Here is a 22,290-nt window from a genome sequence, read left to right on the forward strand (position 1 = left end):
CTGCTGCCACTTCTTACTATGTTCTAAAACTCCACAGTGGGCACTGTGTCAGTTGCCGAGTGCCAAGGAACTGTGTATTGTCCTCGCAGAATCAACGCCGCTCTATACACGCTTGCACTCGTGGCTGCGCTGGTTGCGCTGCTTTGCAGTCGGGGCTCTCCGCGACCAAGGCAGGCCGCTACATTAATCTAGTGGAGAAAAATGCTGTGCGTTCTAAAAGCATGGTAACCTCAGCTACATCTTTTCCCAAAAAAATTACTATTCAACTTAAGATAGCAAAAAGGAAATTGAACAATGCGCTGAAGGTCCTTAGAAATCGATCATCCTCTAATGTCAGGAGTAAGATATTACCAAATCTGAGGTCACTCTATAAAAAAAAAGTATGGATACAAACAAAAACTGAGCTTGATCTGTTCTGGTGTAAAATTAATTATGCAGCAAAACGTAAAGATGCATGTGAATTTTGGAGACTGGTCAATCAAGCCAATGGTGGGAAACAACAACTGATTACAAATATATCGGAAGAAGTCTGGGAGAAGCATTTGGGATCAATGACAGGTTACACCAGAAATATAATAGAGCTAACAGAAGTAAATTCAGTAGAAAATACTAGGGTCAATGATAATGAAAGGAAAAACACCGAGCAAATGATCAAGTGGACAACAGTGGAAAAAATGATACGTTCCAGCAGACGGAGTATTGCACCGGGGCCAAATGGCCTCCCTCAAGCACTATTTAAAGAAAATCCACAATATTGGGCAAAGACTTTGTCAAACTTTTTCAATAATGTTTTATAGAAGTAAGAAGTTCCAGACAAGTGGAGGGGCTCAATTTTGGCTCCGATTTACAAATCTGGTCAAGTCACGAATCCTGCTAACTATAGACTTATAGCTTTAATGGATTGCGAAGCAAAGTTTTTTGCTAAGTGTCTGCTAACAGAACTGATGGATTGGGTTGCTGCCAGGCATGGGGACGATTATTAATATTCAAATGCTAGTTCTTATAATGGAAATGGCCAGAAGCCGTAAGATGAACCTTCATGTATGTTTTATTGATTTTAGCTCAGCTTTTGACACAGTGCACAGAAATATTCTTTGGAACAAGTTAACAAAAATGGGAATCTCTCCGAGTTTGTTGAGAGCGATACAATTGCTATATACTAATACTTGGACGAGAGTAAGGTTGGGCCAAGGCACAGTTTTGTCCCAAAAAATGGTGATAAGGGACAGGCTGAAGCAGGGGTGTGTTTTGGCCCCAACCTCATTTAACTTGTATTTAGCTGGGATTTCATCAAGGCTTAGTAAAATTAGTTCTCAATCTCCGACTGTTGCAGGTTTTAATGCTTCAGATTTACTTTATGCCGATGATATTGTTTTAGTAAGCTATACCAAGGTGGGTCTGCAGAGATTAATTAATGAAAGTGCACAGTACGCCTCTACTCATGGCCTAAAGATTAACTTAAAAAAGACAAAAACAATGCTGGTGACTAGAGGGTTGAGTGTAAAATCAAAATTGAGAATGGAAGGTACTGTATTAGAACCGGTCACTGAATATAGATATCTGGGTGTTATGATAGATGCTAAGGGCACGGGTAAAAAACAGTGTGCTGCACTACAGAGAAGAAACAACTCATTAATTGCTGCATTTTCCATACTTCAGAATAACTTAAAAGGGCTTCCCCTTAACCAACTATTACAAATGATGTCAGTTAAACATGTGCCAACTCTTGCATATGGAGTAGAGACCTTAAGATGTTGTGCTGACAACCCCATAGATAAGCTAGTGACAGGGACCTACCGACGCCTCTTTAATCTTCCGCGACATTCTTCACCGGCACAAATCCGACTTGAGTTCAACTTAAACGACAGAACCTAAATAGCTTAGGAGCTTATTTAAATTCTGCCACAAAATTAGAAGGAATAATGATTCCACGCTTATGACAGTGGTTTGGGAGGCAATATGCGATAATAAACATAAGCAGGCACATGAATATTTCAAACTGGCGATAGATACGTTCAATGCGGAACAACTATGGGCATTACCTCTTTCACAGGTGGCTTTTAATAAAGTTATAAATGGGTGCAGCAAAAAATTGTCGTCTTTATGGGATAAAGCAGCACTGGCAAAGAGATCCCATGCATGGATAGTTTTTGCTTCGTACGGTATGCTAAAACCCCAAAGATATTTAGGAGTCTCAAATAGCCAAAGGGCAAAGCTGATGAATCTCCGATTTGGAAATAGCTAATTTCTTGGAGATGCCCCTACATGGAAATTTATGAGTGGTGAGAGGGTGTGTCGCCTCTGTTATTACAAGAGGGAAGACATTTGTCATATCATCTGCAGCTGCCCTGCACTAATAGAGGAACGTAGGAGGCTGCTACGGTCGGACTTTAATAGTCAAATTATACGAACATGCCGTCAAGCAGTCATAGCCAGTTAACAAGAAGAAAGATTACAATTTACGGGTAGACTTTTGAAGTTTATAGAAATAGTGGAGAAGAAATTGCTTAACTGTGGACAATGAGGATGGTTTTATATACATATTGGGTTTTATACATTGATGAAAAGTTTCTTTTAATGATGTGGTCTTAATAATGTATGAAAGGTAAGAAGAATTGTATAATGTTGTTTTAATTGTAAGTTTTTAGTAACTGAACAATACATTTTTCATTCATTCATTCATTCATTCTATATAATCCATACGAAAGCACCCAAACTTGGAGGCCCACATGCAGTGTTGCATTCTTTATTTCTGCAAGGCAGCTCGCTGACAAACTTCATCTGCACAGTAAAACTTCTGCCATATATTTCCGACGCTTTTCGGGTGTCTTCCCGCCTTTTTTCCCAGGTAATGGATTGTGTGGAACAGCAGTCAGCAGGTGTTTAAATAAACAATAGTCCCGCCCAGTGGGCGTGTGCTGAGTGCATTCTGGTATATGCAGTTCTTGTACAATGTACCTCTAGCGGGATGCCGCTGCCACTTCCTACTATGTTCTTAAACTCCACAGTGGGCACTGTGTTAGTTGCCGAGTGCCAAGGAACTGTGTATTGTCCTCGCAGAATCAACGCCGTTCCATACGCGCTTGCACTCGTGGCTGCGCTGGATCCGCTGCTTTGCGATCGGGGCTCTCTGCGACCAAGGCAGGCCGCTATATAATCCATACAAAAGCACCCAAACTTGAAGGCCCACATGCGGTGTTGCATTCTTTATTTCTGCAAGGCAGCTCGCTGACAAACTTAATCTGCACAGTAAAACTTCTGCTATATATTTCCGACGCGTTTCGGGCGTCTTCCCGCCCTTCTTCCCAGATAATGGCTTGTGTGGAACAGCAGTCAGCAGGTGTTTAAATAAACAATAGTCCCGTCCAGTGTGCCTAGTTTTCTGCAAGAATCCACGCAGTGCTGACTTTATGCCGGTCGGAACAGATGCATTCATCTCGACGCATCACCACTTCGTGGACACCACAGCGTCGGTTGCACATCTCAATGACAATGCATTGTCTTTACTGCAGACGGTTCGCCAACGATGCATCAGCGAACTGCACGATATGGAACTGACGCATCACCTACAATTCGACGAATTGGCGACGGCACATCACCTCTGACAGTTCCTTGCAGTGACCCTCAACTACGACGCTTCCTCTGTGAAGGTACTCTTTTCAGCGGGCCCTGCGTGAATCTTATATCTGCCCTGCGCTCTATCACTGTCGGCTTGACTTTTCAGATTTGACCCAGTCCATCGCGAACAGATTGCCCCAGTTGGTACTTTAAGCAGTATATTTCAAGATATTTTTACAAACTCATAACTACGGTTCTACTTATTTTTTTGTTGTTGTCATTTTCGTCTTGTTTTGATCATTACATTAAGCTCTATTTGACTGACCTGGTGTGGATTATTTTTGGGTGGTGTTTTTCTGTGTTTTACTGTAATAAGTGTTGCACAAACACTTTACAAATTGCCTCTTAAGTAAAGCCTGTCTACTCTGTGCCAAACTGCCAAAGGGTGAGCACAGGTGAATTTAGGGTGCATGTCTGACTTATTCTGGCTAGAATTGTGGTGCCAGCATGGACAGGGTGCATACCTCTACCAACTAGAGACCTAATTTCTAACAGTTCCCTAAACTTTGTTTTTTTCAGGAATGCCTGTGAGTTTTTTAAACTAATGTTGATGTCTCATGAACAAGATTAACCATATCTTATCTATATTAATGTTTTTTCAATGAAAATATGTCTATACCTATATAAGACACTGTAACACAGGTCCAAAACTGTTTGCTCATATTACTTATCAGGCATGTTGCAAAACGACACTCAGTATCCAGCATTACAGCATATTTGCCTGTATTTTTTCATGGGTTTAAATAGCCTCATAACTATTATCCCTAGCGTAAATGTAAGCGCAGTTAAGCTGCAAATGTGGATATTCACCACAGAAATATACTTTCCAATTGTGCGTACCTAGCACTGATGTGTCTTGGCTCAGATAGAGTAGATGTGCAGTAATGCACTTAAAAAATCCCTACCACAGCATGCGATGCAAAATGACTTTTCCTAGGAGGATTTTGTTTAACCCATAAAGTGAGGAGGATGCAGTGCTCTCTATAAACCTTCTATTGCATTTTTTTGCCCCACAGGAAATTATGCCATGGCAGCTTCAACACTAGGAAACTGTCTTAAACAGAGGTTTTTCGGTAGTAGATGACGGTACATCTCTAGAGTCCCATCTACAGGGATGTTTACATGGACAGCACAATCTAGGCATGGGTGTCTACTAACATACCAGATCTCAAACAAGATCCCCCAGCAGCAAACGTCCAAACATAGCTCAAGTATTTAGAGGCTGTGAGTACACGTGGCACAAGAACACCCATGAGAGTACCAGCAGTGCTACATCTGCTTTCCACAAGACCCACCTCTTTAACTTATGGGTGTGAATAAATTTTGTTTGCAGAGCAGGAGGTACTCATGTTCAAGATTTGTAAATGTACTTCATAATAGGATATTTCCTTTCCAACCGTACCCAGTCAGTCAAACTCGGAGACCTCTACTTCTCCTTTTTCACCCTTCCCTGTGTAGTACCCCAAGGATCCTCGCTAAGTCCAACCTTATTCAACATCTATGTGTCAGACTTGGCCAGGGTCATTAACGTGCAGGGGATAAGACTAACCTTGTACGCCGATGACACCCAATTGGTGTTGGCCGTACATAACTATGGCGGAGCAATTGCTGCCAGCTCTCAGGAGGGAATGCTAGCCATCAGCTCCTGGATGGCAAACAACTGCCTAAAACTTAATTCCGATAAAACGGAGGTCATGATCTTTGGCAGTCTCACCCCCTCATGGTCCCCACCCTGGTGGACTACCGACCGGCCCCCTCCTCATCACCTGTCACAAAGGTTAGGAAGCTGGGTGTAATGTTTGATGATAAGCTCTCCTTCATCAACCATGCAAAGTCTGTCATCTCCTACTCCTTTTACACCCTTAGAATGGTTAGAAAACTCCTGCCTTTCCTTCCACCTAGCACCGGCAAGACCCTCATGTGTACCTTGGTGCTGTCCAAGGTGGACTATTGCAACAGACTCCTCCTGAATGCTCAGGAGAAAGTCCTTAACAAGCTGCAGTTAATCCAGAATGCGGCAGCAACAATTCTGTCCCGCACTCCCAAGTTCGCATCAATATCCCCCATCATTAGTCAACTGCACTGGCTGCCAGTCAGAAGCTGTACTAAATTCAAGGCTTTGTGTATTGCATACAAAGCTATCAACCATACAGGGCCGGAACTCCTAAAAAAGTATTGCACACTTACACTCCTAAAAGATCTCTACGCTCAGCCTCGGCCCATCTGCTCACTGTCCCCCGCACCAAAAAGGTTTCCTGGGGTGACAGACGTTTCACAGTGGCCACTGCCAGACTGTGGAACACTCTCCCACTCCACATTAAAAACAGCCCCTCCTTAGTGACATTCCGAAGACAAGTAAAAACTTTGCTTTTCAATCAGTAGCCTCCCACCTCAGCGACTCTTCAGTTACCTTACAGCGCCGAGAAACCCCAGGGTATTTGCACACTATACAAATCGTATAAATAAATATGATTACAAATTATTGTAGCAGGATGTGGCACTTGACAGGTGACACTTTTCGAAAAGAGCACATAACCAAATTATGGGAATCATAGATTGCAATGAATGGTTTCATGCCTGAAAGTGAAGATACTTACAGTAGCAGGGGAGGCCACTTCTAAATCCATGGGCTCAAAGATAAGGCTCATTTGTGAAGACATCTGGATGATCTCACCACTCATAAGGCAGAGTTTCTTGTTGTCGTCCAACACTGTGTTCATATTTTCAATCCACACTGCATCGACTGGGCCATCAAAAATTAGCCATTTCCTGTCTGGACTCTGTTTGGTAGATATTTCGGTTTACAACTTTAGTTGAATAAACATTAATATTTATAAATACGTTGTTTATTTTGATCATCAAGATCATAAGACGTCCTGAAATAACATAATACCCTTTTCCTCAAGATTGGACACAAACACCTCCTATATAAGGCCTGATAAATACTTTATAAAAATAAAATGCTTTATGGACTCCAGCTCCCCAGGGCATCCTGTTGCATATAACGTAGGAGCCAGGCATTTAGGAAACTCACAAATTCCAGAAAACCAGTTTAAATTGTGTAAAAAGCACTCACTTCTGTCAAGAGTAGACCTAGCCCAGTTACTGATCTATATCCAGTGCACTGGTTATGAGGATGAAAGCCCTCATTGTAGGTTTAATCACTTCATTTGTTTCTCTTTCAGAAGTGGTTTACTAAATTAAGCACTAAACATTTATGGTTTAAGTTTTGCAGACGGAGGCATCACTGCAAATATTTACCTTGTTCTGCTATCCCCCATGCTCCAAACCCCTTCCATCCACTCCCACCTCACACAGAGGCTGCTGCCTACATTGCCCACTACTAAGAGCAGCTGGTAAATATATGTGTTAGACTCCAAGGAATTGAGAGTTCCATGTGGCTTTACAACCAGTAAATCTAGATCCACAAAGTAAATCCCCATTCTATGGGGTGCAACTAGTAATTGCACTGTACTGGTACGGTGTTAAATAAACGTAATGTACATTTCACCTTTGGGACCTATGCCCAATGGTCTTCAGGATATTGATAAGATAAATATATCAGTTTCAAATTTGCAGTAGATAATGTAAAGCAAATCCTTAAGAATACGACAGTTTCAAAATCAACCATAACTTATGTGATGGTTTGTACACTGAATTTTTTAATGCAGCCTCATGTTTAACAGTTTGAAATACTAAAAATGTGAACACAAAGGGCCTGATTATGATGATGGTCGGACAAGCGCCCGACCGCCACCCTTTTGGGAACAGGAACGACCATCAAGGAGTCGGCAGTCCCGCCAGACAGATGACGATTTTCCTGCTGTGGAGGCAGTGGGAAACATGCCTCTTAGCATTGAGGCTTGTGCTGCGGCCTGAAAAAAGGCTGCAGCACAAGCCTCCCTGGTAAGAGGCATGTTTGTAAACATCCTGACACCTGGTGACAGGCACAATGCAGTCCCTGCCAGACGGTACATGAATGGTTAGGGAACCACCATAGGTGCCCCCCAGAACCCATAGCTGAAGGCCAAGGGGGAAACTGGGCCCGCTAGGCTAAGTCCCTTTCTGCCTGACTTTTCATGGCAGGCGGACCGTGATGAAATGGCAGGTGGAAAGGGACATTGTAATCCCTATGGCAGTGATATTGTAGTCCCTATTAAAATGTTTGTTAAACGCAAAAAAATATTTTTTTTAAAAGGAGTGAGGGAGAAAACAAATAAAATAAATAGAGAGGACTAGAAGCAACAAAGAAATTGAACATTTAATCGGTTCAGCATTATTTCTATTTCAAGCATTGAATAGTTGAATATCTTTAAAACATTTTTTAGGAACAGAGCTCTCACCAAGGTGATGTTTGACAAAGGATCAATTGTTTTTTATCTCTCTCACACACTCACACACATGCACACATATACAAACACACACACAGTGAGGCCCATCCCCAATGCATTTTGGTATAGGTAAATTAGAATGTCTGTAGCACTCTTTCACATACTTTTACAATCCTTTGTAAATTGGCCCCAAAACATCTAAAATAGTACTAAAGTGGAACTAGTCAGAGAATATTCATATACAATTGGAGAATAGTTCTGTAGTCCTATTTCCTGTAATCACAAATGCATTTTTGAATAGTTCCCATTGGAGCTGAAAAATGAAGACTCTTCTTAGACAAAAGAACTTGACTTGACTTCCGTTACACTATTTCTGGTGGATAATCAATCTAACCTCAGATTCCTCACCTTGTGAATATTCCCTGAGGTGTCAGACTGGATCCAAAAACTTTTCAAAATCTCTTGAATTTATTGCTGACATCCCTATTGTGTACTCCCTTTAAGATACAACACAGCTGTCCTCACTCTCAAGAAAGCTTTCTTCATTTCCATTACATTACAGAATGTGAGTAAACTCTGTCAACCCACGGTACACAAAAGTCTTTCTGGACAAGCTGATGTTAAGAAAGTGAGCTTCTTTTCTACCAACAGTGATCACTTCATTTTATGTCAGAAAAATGATCACCCTCTCCTCGCCATTCCAAGAGGGAAGAGAAACTCCATTGGCTGCACCCTAAAAGACCTCTAAGTTTCTACATTGATTGTACATGGAACATGGTGCAGACAATCAGCTCTTTGTTGGATTCTCTGTGGCGAAGAAGGGGAAGGCAGTGCAGAAAAGGATCATCTCTTGCAGGAACATTCCCTGTATCAAAATCTACTATACATTAGCTAAGAAGTACCCCAGATGGCTTTCAGGTTCACTCCACCAGAGTCAAACCTGCTACCACTGCGTTGGCACACAGAATGGTTGTTCAAGGAATTTGGCGTGCGGTTATATGGGCGTCAGTTCATACGTTCACAAAGCACTACTGCCTAGACAACTAGGTCGGTCGAAATGGGCATTTTGCCCATTGGTTCTTAAAGGACTTTTTATCTGAGCCAGCTCACGGACCCACCACATATGAGGTACTACTTTACTATCTATTCACAAGGTGAGGAATCTGTGGTTAGAAGTATCCATCAGAAGAACAAGTTACTGGTGGATAGTCTATCCTGCAGATTCTTCACCAATCATCCCACCATCCCTTTCTGTGAACCGGACTTTTTTTCCATCTAAAAATGTCCCAGTTCCAAGTCTAGAGATCTGCACTCTAGTCCAACCAATCTGCTGCTGTGCTTTGTGTTTAGTTGTGCAACACTCTAAAAAACAATTAAATTCTGCATGCATAGGTGGCACTTCTATGCAGATCCACATGACACCTAAGGAGTAGAACAATGTTGATGGGGTGCCGCATGATGCCAGCTACGGGAATGCAGAGCCATTGCTGAAAGGTTTTCGGATCAAGTCTGATATCTGATTAATATTCACAAGGTGAAGAATCTGAGGCTAGAAGTATTCACCAGAAGGCATGTGTGAGTCACAATAGCATGGATACACTATTTACTAAAAAAAATGCTTCTGACTAAAGGTGGTTAATTGAAAGTGATAAGGAGCAAAGATGGTTCATTTAGCTGTGGAAGCAGACCCTGACAGCATGCACCCTTCCTACAAAACTGGGTGAAAGAGTAAATGCATCTATGCCACTTTGTCCCTTGTGCCTGCTGTGAGAGTGAGCAACTCAAATTGCCAGTGAAATTTCATAAATCAGAATAGCCTATAAGAAATTGTTACTTTAAAATAATAGCAGTCTTGACACTTAAAAAGATTTCTGTACTTGATGAACAAGTTGCTTACCTTCGGTAACACTTTTTCTAGTGGATACCGCATCTGCCTGTGAATTCCTCACCTTTTAAATTACCCTGCACACAGCATTGCACTGAAACTTTTTTCATAGTTCTCCCAAATCGAAGAGTACTTCACAATAGCACGGCTCCGCTCACAACTACGCTTGACGTAATCTGAGCCATGAGAAGACCTCGTTGGCATGCTGGTGTCAGTTCCACCCATTTTTACTGTGCCTTCGAGTTGAACGGGTGAACCAACAACATTTCACAAGAATATAAAGAATAAAAATATATATACATACTACTCAAGAAGAAAGGAAACTGGAAATTCTAAAACATAGATGTTTCCTGGCGGCAAGCATCATGTATCTCCAATGCCAATGAACACAAGACTGAAAAACTAAAAATTATTTTCAGTATAAGTAGGTAGACAACGGGGTGGCAGGTGGGTCAGTGACGAATCAAGAGGCAGATACTGTATTCACCAGAAAAAGCGTTACTAAAGGTAAGTAATTTGTTCTTCTGATGGATACATCTGCCTGTGGATTCCTCACCTTTTGAATTGAATCTCCAAGCAGTCCCACTCCCAGAGGAGGGTGTACACCTACCTACACCAAAAGGTACTGCAGCACAGAGCATGCAAAATGGCCATCCCCCCTCACCTCCGAATCTAAGCAGTAATGCTTCGCATAAGTGTGGAGGGAGGCTCAAGTTGCCGCCTTGCAGATGTCAACAGCAGGGACACCTCTAGCCAAAGCCGAAGAAGACTTAGCTCTATTAGAATGAGCTCTAATACCTTCAGACGGCTCTTTCTTGGCCAAGATGTAGCAGATCTTGTTGCACTGGGTGATCCACCTGGACAACGTTCGCTTGTTGACAGCCTTGCCCTTCATTTTTCCCACATAACCAATGAAGAGCTGGTTGTCTAGCCTGAAGTCCTTAGTTCTGTCGAGGTAGAAGCTGACCACCCTCTTAGAGTCCAGGAGGTGAAGTCTCTCCTCCTCCATAGAAGGATGAGGGGGAAGATAGAAAGTGGGTAAAGGGATGGCCTGCCCCAGGTGAAAAGGAGTAACTACTTTAGACAGGAAAGCAGGTCTGGTCCTGAGAACCATCTTTTCTGCATGGATAGAGCTGAAAGGAGGCTTAGAACTAAGAGCCTGCAGCTCACTAACCTGCCTGGCAGAGGTAATCGCAATCAGAAAAATAGTTTTAAATGAGAGAAACCTAAATGGACAAATATGTAGAGGCTCAAAAGGAGATTCCATCAGGAAAGTAAGAACAACATTTAAATCCTACTGAGGCATAATAAAAGGAGTGAGAGGAAATCTATTAATGAGACCCTTAATGAATCACATGACTATGAGAGACTTAAACAACGAGGGTTGGTCTGGCAAACAAAGAAATGCTGACAAGGCCGACAAGAAGCCATTGACAGTCACTACAGTCAAAGAAAATGAAAAACTAAGAATATCAAACAAATGGGCATTTAAGGGATCAATTGAACTGCCTCTACACCATTTACCAAACCTGGCCCACCTAGTGGAATAGAGAATCAACAAAAATGGTACAAAGTTCCCCAACGGGATTAACTAAAGTAACTCAAAGGAGCCTCTCTCTTACAGGGTGTGACAAAGCAGGGAGTAAAGTAATCCCTTTTCGGAATCTAGGGTGCCTCACACATACCAAAGGTTGAATGGCTGTTGTCATCCCACCCGATGAATGTCCAGTATCATCATTGGCACCCTGCTCCAACGGCAGGCTGGCGGTGCAATGCCCGTCGGGCAGCACAAAGTGCTGCACTTTCGCGGAGATCTTTCATTCCTTATGCCAATGGGTGCATGTGTGTGAGGGACCTAGGAAGTGCAAGAGTGAGCGTGGGTAAGGTTAAAACAGGTCAGTAGAGTCCACCTAGTGGAATAGACAGATTTGGTGGAGTGTCTTCTGGCCGATAAAATAAAATCCACCACATCCGGAGGGAGAAAAAAAGAGCTTAGGTTGCCCGGTTAATCTTCAGGCACAAAAATGCAGGATCAGGTGGTGGGGGTGTAGAACCTCTCCCTGCGAGAGGAGTTCTGCCCTGAGAGGGAGACGGAGCGGAGGGTGCAATAAGAAGTGAAGGTCTGTGTACCACACCCTCCTGGCCTAATCAGGGGCAATCAATATGACTTGGGCCTGGTCTTGGCAAATCTTCCTCAGAACCCGAGGATTCAAGGATATAGGAGGAAATATGTAAAGAAGCTGTGAGCCCCAATCTAACTGAAACGCGTCCCCCAGCACTGCCCGCTTCGGATACTGGAGACTGTGCTACGACGGGCAGTGCGCACACTCGTTAGTGGCAAACAGGTTCAACTGAGGAAATCCCCACATCCTGAAAATGTGATGGACTATCTCCGGATGAAGACGCCACTCACGATCGGCTGAGTATTGCCAACTGAGACTGTCTGCCGCACATTCAGCAAACCGGCCAGATGATTTGCAATCATGCAAATCTGATGGTCCTGAGCCCAGGACCAGTGTCACAGAGCCTCCCTGTAGAAACGACCCTACTCCTTCCTCCCTGTTTGTTGATCGCGGTAGTGTTGTCCTCAGGACCAGAACAACAAGTTAATTACCTTCGGCAATGCTTTTTCAGGTGAATACAGTATCTCCCTGTGGATTCCTCACCTTTTGAATTACCCCTGTGACCAGCATTTCACAGAAACCTTTTGATAGCCCTCCAACGTCGATGAGAACGTCCCAATAACACGGCTCTGCTCGTGACTCCGTATGAGGTCACCGGAGCCTCATCGGCATGCGGACGTTCGTTCCACCCACTTTCTAATACCTTCAGGTACTCCTTCTTGGCCAAGGCATAGCAGATCTTGATGTACAAGATGATCAACCTGGAAAATGTTCTCTTATGAACAGCTGTGCTCATTTGTCCCACGTAACCAACAAAGAGCTGGTAGTCCAGCCTCAAGTCCTTGGTTCTGTCCAAGTAGAATCTGACCACCATTCGAGGATCAAGGCAGTGAAGTCTCTCCTCCTCCTTGGAAGGTTATGGGGAATTATAGAATGTAGGTAAGGTGATAGACTGCCCTAGATGAAAAGGTGTAACCACCTTAGGGATGAAAGCAGCTCTGGTCCTAAGAACCATCTTGTCTGCAAGGATGGTTATAAAAGGAGGCTTAGAACTAAGAGCCCGAAGCTCACTTACCCTCCTGGCAGAGGTAATACCAACCAGAAGAAAAGTTATGAATGTGAGAAGCCTCAACGGGCAACTATGCAGAGGCTCAAAAGGAGAACCCATCAGGAAAGTCAAAATTTAAGTCCCACTGGGGCATAATGAAGGGAGTGGGAGGAAAGTATTAACAAGGCCCTTAAGGAACCTCATAACTATTGGGGACTTGAACAAAGAAAGCTGGTCTGGCAAACAAATTGACAAAGCCGACAACTAACCTTCAACAGTAGCCACAGAACAACCTTACTGGGCTAGGAAAAGCGAAAAGCTAAGCACATTAGATAAATAGGCCTTCAAAGGATCAATTGACCTCTCTCCACAACTTTTCACAAAGCTGGCCCATCTACAGGAGTAAACAGATTTGGTAGAGTGTATTCTGGCCGGTAAAATAACATCCACCACATTCGGTGGGAGAGAGAAAGAACTCAGCTTGCCCTGTTCAATCTCCAGGCATGAAGGTGCAGGCTCTTAAGGTGGGGGTGAAGAACCTGCACCTGCGACTGCAAGAGGAGGCCTACCCTGAGAAGGAGACGGAGCGGAAGGTGCGCTAAAAGGTGAAGGAGGTCTGTGTACCACACCCTTCTTGGCCAATCCGGGGCGATCAATATGACTTGGGCCTGGTATTGGCAAATCTTCCACAGAATGCGAGGAATCAAGGGTATGGGAGGAATCGCCAGGCAAGGATCCAACTGAAACATGTCCCCCAATGCTCCTCACATCCGATACTGAAGACTGCAGAACAGCGGGCAGTGTGCATTCTCCTGAGTGTCAAACAGGTCCAACCGAGGAAACCCCTGCATCTTGAAGACATAATGGACCACCTCTGGATAAAGACGCCACTCGGGATCGGCCGAGAATTGCCAACTGAGACTGTCAGCACGAACTTTTAGTACTGCGGCTAGATGATTTGCGATCACACAATTGTGATGGTCCGGAGCCCAGGACCAGACCCGAGGGGCCTTTCTGCAGAGAGGATATGACCCTACGCCTCCCTGTTTGTTGGGGTACCAAATTGCAGTAGTGTTGTCCGTGAGGACCAGAACTGACTGACCACGAAGGGAGGGAAGAAATGCCTTGAGTGCCAAACGTATCACCCGCAATTCCAGAAGATTGATATGAAGTAATCTTTCCTCTAGAGACCAAAGAAACTTGACATCCAGGTCCATCAGATGAGCACCCCACCCTAGAGTGGAGGCAACCGTTATTACAGTGGCCACTGGAGAAGGAGGTTGAAACGCCTTCCCTTGAGATAAGTTGCCTGAAACACTCCACCATAACAGATCTGCTGCAGTGACCTCCTGCCTGAGATCTCCGTTGTGTTGAAATCACTGCTTGTGGAGGTACCACTAGAGGGCCCTCATATGCCAGGTTGCATGATTGATCAACAGTATGCAGGAAGCGAACAGACAGAGCAGGCGCAAGGCCTTCAGTACTGGAACTTCGGCCCATTCCTGAAACAACGGAATCAGAGCCTGGATGTCAAAATCCTCTCTGGAGGCGGAAAGGCACAATTCACAGTAGTGTCCAGTACTGCACCTATGAACAGGTTGCACTGAGAGGGCACTAGGTGAGATTTGGGTACATTTATTGAAAAACCCAAGTCAAACAACAGTTGAGCCGTTAACTGCAGATGATGAGCAGCCAGTCGTCCAGATAGGGGAACACTGGGATCCCCGACCTTCTGAAACGAGCTGCAACCACTGCCATCACCTTTGTGAAGACTAGCAGTGCAGAAGTAAGCCCGAACAGAAGAACCGCAAATTGGTAGTGTTGGGATCCCACCATAAAACTGAGATACTTCCGATGCGACTTCAGGATGAGAATATGGAATTAGGTATCCTGCAATTCGATCAGCACCTGTCAAGAGTCTTACTTAAAGTTTCCCAGGTACTTCACAGGAGCAGAATGTTGCTGATTCCTAATGCCTCTCTGACTTTCCCCCACACTCCTGAAGAATCTTTCAAGGGATTATGTAGGGACTCTGGAGTGGTGAAAGGGGGTATGGGACAGATAAGTGACAGCCTCATCTTCAATTACTTGTGTTGTATTTCAGCAACCAGCAACTACTTGATCTTGCTTCTTGCACTGTTTCTGTAGTTTTGACACTGTAAAACAAATGACACAATTACTAAGTTCCTCTCTAGGGTTCTACTAATCCTCAATATTTTCTTATTCCAATAGTAACATACCCTTTTTAGACAAGGCTATTGTCTCTCTTCTATAATGGGAGTCTTAGGTATGGGCTCCAAAACGATGTCCAAAATATGTGACTTTCTTGTAGGAATACAATACAATTTAATGTAACTAATATACTGTCTATTAACTAATGTATTTCTTAAACAAATTCTGTTGGTAGAGCTAATAACCTTTATTTTCTTTTAATGCAGGTAGAATTCACGAAGCCTTTTCACTCTACTGGATAAACAACTCTCTGGTAAGTATTATATCTAAGTCTTACATAATTAAACCATTTTTGCCTATTTGAGAGAACTAAACTGTTTGCTAAGGCTGAAAGCAAAAGGAGGGCTGAGGTCAGATACATGATTTTCAAATATAAACTACTGTGAACTGAGTCTTTTTATATTTAGGAATTATCAGCTTCCAGAGCTGTACTTGCGTGACTGGAACTGCGTTGATAAACACTTCTGACTGGAACGAAGCGGGTAACAAGCTGCCAGTACCGTGACAGCTCGTAAATCTTCTGCGTCTAACTTCTAGAAAACTAGTCGCATAGCTTTTCTGAAGACTACTGTCGGTAGAAATTAAATACATTCTCTCCTACACTACCTCTAAGAAAATGGACGAAGCACACTATGCTGCTAAAACAGCCCTGTAACAAAAACGGCCCCCAGTGGCCCAAAACTGGCCCCCACCTGTGCGGCGCACTGGGGGATTGCCCGGTGCCGCCTAGGGCCAGTCCGGCCCTGCAAGCGCTGCTGAACCAGCAACGGGCTCGCTGAAGTGTGCACAGTTGAGGGCAAGCGCGAGCCTCAGCTGTGCTGCGAATTTCACAAGCTCATTGTTGAAAGGCTGAAGAGCTAATCTTAGCGCTTCCAGCCATCTTTAAGGGCCGCACTTTAATCAGTTCGGTCCTGGCCTTGTCAGGTGGTCTACCAGGTGGGCATGATGGCCTTAGTAAACCTCCTTCTACAAAATGTAGAAATAGAGCCCACAAGCTGAGATCCATTCTGCCAAAGTCTTAGGTTCCTAACAGCACCATCCAGTCTTCATGCGGCAGCACCAAAAGAACCTGAGCTAGGCTCAACATCTTGAACTTCTATTGCCTGAGGTACAAATTCAAGACCCTGAGGTCTAGGATTGGCCTCAACTCACCATCTTTTTTGGGGATCAAGAAACACCAAGAGTAGTATCTCTGACCGCTTTCCTGCTCTGGAACCACCTCTATCGCACCTTTCTGAAGCAAAGTTAGAACCTCCTGTTGCAGGAGCAACAGATGGTCCGCCAAACACCAGCATTGGCGAGGAAGCTAAGGAGGGTGATACCTCCTGGAAAGGAAGGGTGTACCCATTTTTTACAAGATGCAAAACCCAAAGATCGGATGTAACAGATTTCCAATTTTGTAGAAAATGGGACACTACGGGACCAACATGCTCCAAGATGGGGGATCAAGAGCTGCTTCCCTGTAAAACCAGAGGGGGAACAGGAGAGGTGGAGGAGGAGGACTGATGTCGAGAGGCCCCTCCCCTGCATATGGCCTCATCCCCTGCCTCTGTAAGACTTGTGCAGTGGGTTCTGCTGCTACTGTTGCTGCTGACACCCTCGAAAGGAAGCCTCCTTTCCAAACCCACGAAATATTCTATATCCATAGCCCCTAGATTAGGACTACAGGCCTGAGAACCTCTCAGTAGCCCTCCTATTCTTGAAGCGTTGTAGAGCAGAAACTGCCTTTGCTCCAAAGAGCCTGGATTCATCTAAAGCCAGATCAAGCAGGGGGTCCTGCACATCCATAGAAAATCCAGATCTCAACCAGGCGTGCCTCCTGGTAGTCACTGAGGAGCCCATCACTCTGGAGACTGAGTCCGCCGTATCCAGGCCTGACTGAATCACATGACAGGCTGCAGCTTGTGTATCAGCCAAGACCTCCAGAAAAGTCCTTGTATGCCTTCAGACAGTTTAGGAGCCACCTCATTGGCTGAGTACATCAAAGCACGGATATACCTTCCCAACAAGCATGTAGCATTTGTTGCTTTTAAGGCCATACCGGTTGAGGAGAAAATCTTTTTGGCTGATTGTCAAGCTTTTTTGAGTCCCTATCCCCCGGGGAGGTGGGAAAGGATCCCGCCAACTGTTTGGTAGAACATGAAGCTTAAACCACCAAGCTCTCTGGTGAATGGTGAGAGGTTAGAAAAGCTGCATACCCCTGAGCGGGCTTATATCACCTTGCCACTGCTTCTGCCACACTTCCAGAATTCGTTTGGTTAAATCCTCATGAATGGTAGTTAAGGCTCAACCACTGAAGAAGGAGAGTGCAAGACTTCAGTCAAGATATTAGACCTGACCTCAGCTGTAGGTAGTTGCAGATCCAACAGGTCAGCTGCCTTACTGATTGCAGTATGATAAGGAGCCACATCCTGAGAAGGCATTGGGAAAGAAAGTTCCCACTCAGGGGAAGTGTCCAAGCCATTGGCCTCCTGAAGGCCTTCAAAGTCATCTACAGAGTGAAGAATTTCCCCTTCTTCTGCTTGATCCTGCTGTCTCTGGTACGCCTCTGGGCCACCCTTCTAGAGTTCAACTTCAGGATCGACATCAGCAACACCAGGTGCCGGCATCGGAGGTCCCTCATCGGCAGTTAGAGTGTCGCTCGAAGCCGGGAATAATACTAATAATAATAATAAGGTAGCTTATGAAGCGCCTGGTGACGCCATCCCGTCGTGTCCCCGCGCTGTGGAAACAAGTTACCAGAGATCTCCCAACACCCACCGCCTTTTCAGATGCTTATTGTTTATATAAGTATGTTTTTAGCATTGATCTAAATTTCGTTTCAGATTCTTCCAGCCTTAGGGAAGTGGGGAGAGCGGTAAACAGTCATAATATCGATTCAAAAATATAGAATGGAAATATCGAAGTAAAAATATAGAATGGACAAAATATCGAATGGACACAATATAGTGGTTGAAAATATCGAATTTAAGGTCAGTAATATCAATTTCCAAAATATAGAAGTCAAAATATCGAAGTATACAATATAGGCATTAAATATATCGATGTTTTAATAATATCAATTTTGTTAAAGTGTTTTGTATGTTAGTATATGTGTGAAAAGTGTATATTAATGTTTGTAATGTATGATTAATGTATTTTAAGTAATGAATTTTATGTTATTTAATTTTTGCGTAATTTAATTCTGTAGCGGGTTGTGGGTTTATAGGGAAATAGGGTGGGAAGTAATTTAATTGCAATTAATCAAATATTTTTATTTATTTATTGGTATTCATTTTGAATTTATTGTTATTTTTTAATTGATAATTCATTTTTATTAATTGCCAAATAATTTGTATTAATTGATTAATTGTTAATTATGTTAATTTTCTAAATTTATTTTCTGTAGCGGGTTGTGGGTTTATAGGGGAATAGGGTGGGAAGAAATGTAATTGTAATAAAGTAAATAATATTTTTCATTTATTGGTATTGATTTTAAATTTATTGTTAATTAATTTTTAATTGGTAATTAATTTCTATTAATTGGCAATTAATTTTTATTAATTGGTAATTATTTTGTATTAATTAAATATTTGATAATTATGATAATTGTATTAATGTATTTTCTGTAGTGGGATGTGGGTTTCTAGGGGAATAGGGTGGGAAGTAATGTAATTGTAATTAATTACATATTAAAAATACTTTTTTGTGTATTGATAATTAATTTACTGTTAATTTTTAATTGGTATTAATTAGTTTTTGTTATTGAAAATTAATTAGTTGTTAAATAATTATGATTAGGTTATTAATTTTTTATAACTAATATGTAGTTGTATTTCTAATTAATTATTACATAATATTAAATTGGTTATTAATTTCAATTAATGATTTATTGGTATTGATATTTAATTTATTTTTAATATTATATTAAATCATTACTTTCCCTACTGTTAAACTCACTGGAGAGGGAATAGTAATTTTCACCCTCCTGCTATCCAACGCTTTCCTTACTGTTGCACTCTCTGGAGTGAGAATAGTAATTTTACCCCTACTCTATCCAACGCTTTCCCTACTGTTGCACTCTCTGGAGTGGGAATAGTAATTTTTACCCCTACGCTATCCAAAGCTTTCCCTACTGTTGGACTATCTGGAGTGGGAATAGTAATTTTCACACTCCCGCTATCCAACGCTTTCCCTACTGTTGCACTCTCTGGAGTGGGAATAGTAATTTTTACCCCTACGCTATCCAACGCTTTCCCTACTGTTGCACTCTCTGGAGTGGGAATAGTAATTTTTACCCCTAGGCTATCCAATGCCTTCCCTACTGTTGTACTCTCTGGAGGGGAAATAGTAATTTTTACCCTTCCAATATCCAACACTTTCCCTACTGTTGAACTCTCTGGAGTGGAAATAGTAATTCTTACCCCTACGCTATCCAACTTTTTCCCTACTGTTGCACGCTCTGGAGTTGGAATAGTAATTTTTACCCTCCCGCTATCCAACGCTTTCTCTACTGTTGCACTCTCTGGAGTGGGAATAGTAATTTTTACCCTTATGCTATCCAACGCTTTCCCTACTGCTGCACTCTCTGGAGTGGGAATAGTAATGTTTACCCCTACGCTATCCAACGCTTTCCCTACTGTTGCACTCACTGGAGTGGGAATAGTATTTTTTACCCCTTCGCTATCCAACGCTTTTCCTACTGTTGCACTCACTGGAGTGGTAATATTAAATGTTACCCTCCTGCTATCCTACAGTAAAATATTGTACATTTTTTATTAATAACTTAAATTAATTATATCTTAATTTTAAGGTTATTTGAGTATTTTTAAGTATGTTTTAGTTAATTATATTTATTATTTCATTAAATTTAAATTACTTTTAAGACATTTGAAAAAATGCGATATTTTGACTGACTATATTTTTTACAGACTATATTTTGGATTCAATATTTTTGTACTTACCTGTTTGTAGATAGGAATTCGATATTTTGGCATTCTATATTTTGGTGACTATATTTTGGTAAGTCTATATTTTGTCATTCTATATTATGTCAGTGATCCGGGGAGAGCATTCCAGTTTTTTGCCACAACGTATCTAAAAGAGCGACCACCTAGTTTTGCTCTTTTTACACGGGGGATCGTCAGCAGACCCATCCCCTCTGATCGTAAGGCTCTGGTTGGCTCATACCTAAGTACTAGATCAAGCAAATAGGGAGGGGCTTTATGTTGGAGTATCCTGTGGCACATTAAGAGGGCTTTAAACATCACTCTTTTCTTGATCGATAGCCAGTGTAGAGCCGCTAATGCTGGTTTAGATGCTGCTCTTCTGGGGAGTCGTAGTACAAGACGAGCTGCTGTATTTTGGAGGACTTGTAGCCACTTTAGACTATGTTCTGTAGTGCCCAGGAACAAGACATTCCCGTAATCCATACGGGAGGTCACCAGCGCCTGGGTCATAGTGCGTCTGGCCTCCAGCGGCAGTAAGTCCAGAGTGCGATTTAGTGTTTTCAGGATCCCGAAACATTTTCCTACGAGGCGACAAATGTGGCCTTCGTAGGACAGAGTGGGGTCCACCCATATACCCAAGTTTTTGGCTTTTTTACAGGGAACAGGTGTGGGACCCAGACACGTAGGCCACCAATCCTGCGACCAACTCAGGTTGTTCCCTCCCACAACCATTACCTCTGTTTTAGATCCATTAAGTTTTAGGCAATGTGCGTCCATCAATTCGGCTAGTGCTTGCATGCAAGTCTTAAAATTAGATGCTGCTTTTGATGGTGCTTGAGACAGCGAGATCAGCAGTTGGGTGTCATCTGCGTAGGAGACCAACTCTACTCCATACGCCTGCACAACTTCGGCCAAGGGGGTCATATAAAGGTGGAAGAGAGTTGGACTCAGGGCCGAGCCCTGAGGAACCCCCTGTTCTAAGGCCATCTCTGCTGATGTATAGGAGCCTCGTTGGACCATAAAGCTTCTACCTGTGAGGAAGGATTTCAGCCACCCCAATGCGGAGCTGGTGACACCCGCCTTGACTAGACACTGTAGTAAGATGGAGTGGGCTACAGTGTCAAATGCCGCACTGAGGTCAAGCATCACCAAGGCCATGGTGTTGCCGGCATCCGCCCCCTGTCTAAGGAACTCTGTCGCTCGCAAGAGCTGTCTCCGTGGAGAAGCCCGCTCGCAAGCAGGATTGCGAGGGGTGCAGGGAATTAGATTTTTCTAAATGTGTCATTAGTTGACCATTTGCCACTTTCTCCGCCACTTTTGCTAAATAGGGGAGCAGAGAAATAGGTCTTACATTTTCCAGTATATCATGGCTAATGTTGGGTTTTTTCTTTATGGGGAGCACAATCGCTTTTTTTCCAATCTTCCGGGAGATGTTCCGTGGAAAAAGAAATTTGGAGTATATGCCTAATGTACGGCTCCAGTACATTAGGCACGTACAGAAGGCATTGGCCCAAAACCAGATGGCACCAGAGACTGGAATCGGCATTGAGAATCTCTGCACTGGGAGATGCCATGAAGATGCCATGGGCATAAATGGCACGAAAGGTGCCTGGACATATTGCTGGGGTACGCTCAAATCGAAAGTAAGCAGACCCACATGGCAAGCCGGTGCACCGGATGGGTTCGCTTTGGCAAACATGCCAAACATCGTATTTAGAAAATGCATCAGATCTGCACCCGGACCTGGAAAGGGTGGATCAGGATCCGGAACCGCCTGCTCTGGATCCAACCGAAGCATTGTGGTGGGCTGTGGTGCAGCTTAGGGGACTCCGCAGCTGGGCAGGCAAAGTCAGAGGAGCAGGAGATGACTCCCTGGGCACTGGCAAATCCATTGGTGCGGAAGAATGGGTCAGAGTAGCCTGTGGAGAAGGAGAAGGTGAGATGTCATCTTTACCATGACGCCGATGAACAGGAGAATCTCACCTCGAAGACTTGCTTTTTGTAGACTGACGTCGGGATCCATGACAACATATCTTTTTGTGCTTCTTCGACGACCTCAAGGTGTGCGGGTCGTTGACTTCGACATGGATCTTTTACGGCCTCTCTTCTCTTTTCTTGCCCGGGC

The 22,290-nt window shown here is 43.3% G+C and overlaps 1 protein-coding gene across 1 annotated transcript in view; it reads right to left on the minus strand.

The window, feature by feature from the left end:
- DNAH7 (dynein axonemal heavy chain 7) overlaps nt 1-22,290 on the minus strand; it is a 1,812,153-nt gene that overhangs the window by 1,095,754 nt on the left and 694,109 nt on the right. The window contains exon 31 of the mRNA XM_086955398.1: nt 6,216-6,398. Coding sequence (XP_086811524.1) covers nt 6,216-6,398 — 183 coding nt within the window. The remainder of the gene's footprint in view (nt 1-6,215; nt 6,399-22,290) is intronic.

Source organism: Lissotriton vulgaris, chromosome 2_1 (genome assembly GCF_964263255.1).
Source record: "Lissotriton vulgaris chromosome 2_1, aLisVul1.2, whole genome shotgun sequence".
NCBI classification, from domain to species: domain Eukaryota; kingdom Metazoa; phylum Chordata; class Amphibia; order Caudata; family Salamandridae; genus Lissotriton; species Lissotriton vulgaris.